Genomic DNA, 2,746 nt, shown 5'->3' on the forward strand with positions numbered 1-2,746 from the left:
GACTGGAGTATACTAACATAAATATTAAAAATATAAGCAAATAAATGTAATATATTGCTTTAATATTCATAAGAGTATAAAGAATATTAAACTATGAAGTAACATAAAATATTTACATTTTTAAATATATTTTTTGTGTACCTTATAATACATAAAAAGAACGAGAAACGATCCAAGAACAAGAGCAGAGACTAGACCTATTTTAGTATATAGAGAATTTGAAATATTATATTCTGTTTCAGAATTATCAAAATCGCTTGTATTGCTATAATATGAAATTTCATTTTGCGTATATGAAATTTTGTTTTTATTTTTCTTCCCTAGCATTATTTTTATTTATAATTTTGGGGTCAACACAGAATCCTAATAAATCAGTAGTGCAAGCTTCTTCTTTAGAATGTTTTAATCCTTTCCATATTAATGTTTCATCGGGATTATTTATTTTCACTCCTGTGTGCACATCTTTAGGCATTTTATTCAATTCTCTTATTTGACCATCAACTTTATTAACACTTTCATTAGAAGAAATCTTCCTGCAACTCAATTCTACAATATTATTTTCTTTACGAGTAATATTGCACATTGAGTTTTGCATTCCCATGATAACATCTGTTGTCCTCATCTGATTATTCTTTTTTCCCTCATCTTTCTTAATTGGATATAATTTTTTTGGTATTCCTATTGTTGATCTAGTGAAAAATTCTAATCCCCTGCTTCTTGATGCAATGTTTTTTCATGTTTTTTTCCGAAGTTAACTTTTCATTACCTTTAATTGTAACATTATGGGTTAATGGTGAGTCAAAACAAGAGAGAAATCCATAATCTTCATACTTGTAGGCAACACATCTTACATTCTTAACTTCCATGTTAAATGGTTTTGTGGAATCCTTAGACAAAGATTTAACTTCTGCGCTTGATATTAGATTGAATTTTACATTTTTACAATTTTCTAATGCAGGCAAGAGATTATTTGGATCATAAAATGGGTCACAACTAAAATATTTATGGCATTCTGTGTTCCAATATTCACAACATTCCTCTTTATGCCTTTCGTATAATATTTTAATAAATTCAAAGTATTTTCTATACTTTTCGCAATTAGTCGTAGAAGAAATTACATTTTGTTTAATTTTTTCATAGTTTTTTATATAATCATTCAAATATTTCACATTTTTCCACTCTTCCAAATCATGATAAATAAAATAGGAACGGCATAAATATTTATTTTCATCACTTGTCCTATTTATATCTTCAATAATACGTTCTTCTACATAATGAAATTTATTAAGAACATCCAAAAGATTAATATTATTCGAATTAGATCTCATAAATTTTCTTATTTCATCAAATATCCAAAGCATGGAGTGATAACAACGATCCCTACGTTGTACTTTATTATCCATTTTAGCTAATTCTTTTAAATTTCTTTCATACTTATAACATAATTCCTTCAATTCAGTGTTACCATTATCTGAATTAAATGTACTATTACAATGTTTTTTGTAATTATCATTAACAACGCTAACTTTGAATCCGTCATATATATTCTGTGAATCTGAACCCTTCAAAATACTGTCCTAAATATTAAACAGAAAAATATGTATCTTATAAATGTTTTTCTTTTTAAAATACATAATTTATACTAAAGATAAACACAGTATTAATTTATATATAACTAATTATTTAAATAGTGTAAAAATAATTACTAAATAAACCGCATCTATATCATCCATTAGTTCAGAAAACTTAAGTAACAAATAAAATAATAACTTTTAAAAGAATATATTTATGGGTACATAGGGTTTAGATATAGAGTTCAGGATTTAGAGTGCACTAATATTTTTTTTATGCTATACCATATCAACTACCCAAAAAAATTGAACGTTTATTTAATATAAAGTAAATTAATTTCATTTATTGCTCAATTATAATATAATTGAAATTTCATTTTGTCTGTAATATTTTACAGCTAATAACCATACTTATAATTTTAGGAACATATTACAATGACATATGAGACATGTTTTACGCATATATGAAGCCTACATTTTTAAATTAAAAATATTATTAATGCATTATACATATCATTATATAATTGTACTGTAACGCAAAAAAATTAAAATTTAATGTGTGAATATTATAAAAGTTTTTACCCACCCTATGAATTCCGTGTATGTCAGAATTTTATGAGTATTATATTTTATTACATCAAAAATACATATAAATTAAAAATTGGAAATAAAATAAAAATATTGGATCAATATAATAAAACAATTATTTTTATATAAAATTTAATGAAGCACTTACATAATTTTTTTGGCAATTAGTAATCAATTCTATATATTTTTATGAGATCAAAATGTCTATTCATGTATATAAAATTAAATTGATGTATTTATAAACATATAAGCACAATATGTCAAAACCAATGGTAATTACATATTATGAAAAAAAAGTGCATTTAATAATAACTATATAAGCTAAACGAATTGAAATAAATTATAATCTTTGTAAAAAAAAAATATTGCAATAAAATTATTTAGTTTAATTGTAAAAAATAAATAATATGGATAATTATACTTAATCAAAATTGTAAGTATTAATCTATTACTAGGTGCATATTACATTGAATAAACAACATAAAATAAATAAAAATTATAATTATAAAAATATATATCATTCGGTAACCTATAATAATTATATATATTCAATGTTTTATCATATATAAGAACATATAAACAAATAG

The 2,746-nt window shown here is 22.9% G+C and overlaps 1 protein-coding gene across 1 annotated transcript; it reads right to left on the reverse strand.

Moving 5' to 3' along the window:
• Positions 1-307: 307 nt before the first annotated feature.
• PCYB_003340 (CYIR protein) lies at positions 308-1,403 on the reverse strand (the record flags this gene model as incomplete). The annotated part of the gene is made up of 2 exons (XM_004227755.1): positions 308-678; positions 767-1,403. 2 exons carry the CDS (start codon positions 1,401-1,403, stop codon positions 308-310), a joined length of 1,008 nt encoding a protein of 335 aa, XP_004227803.1.
• Between the last annotated feature and the right edge of the window lie 1,343 nt (positions 1,404-2,746).

This window comes from Plasmodium cynomolgi (genome assembly GCF_000321355.1).
Source record: "Plasmodium cynomolgi strain B DNA, scaffold: 0274, whole genome shotgun sequence".
Lineage (NCBI taxonomy): Eukaryota > Apicomplexa > Aconoidasida > Haemosporida > Plasmodiidae > Plasmodium > Plasmodium cynomolgi.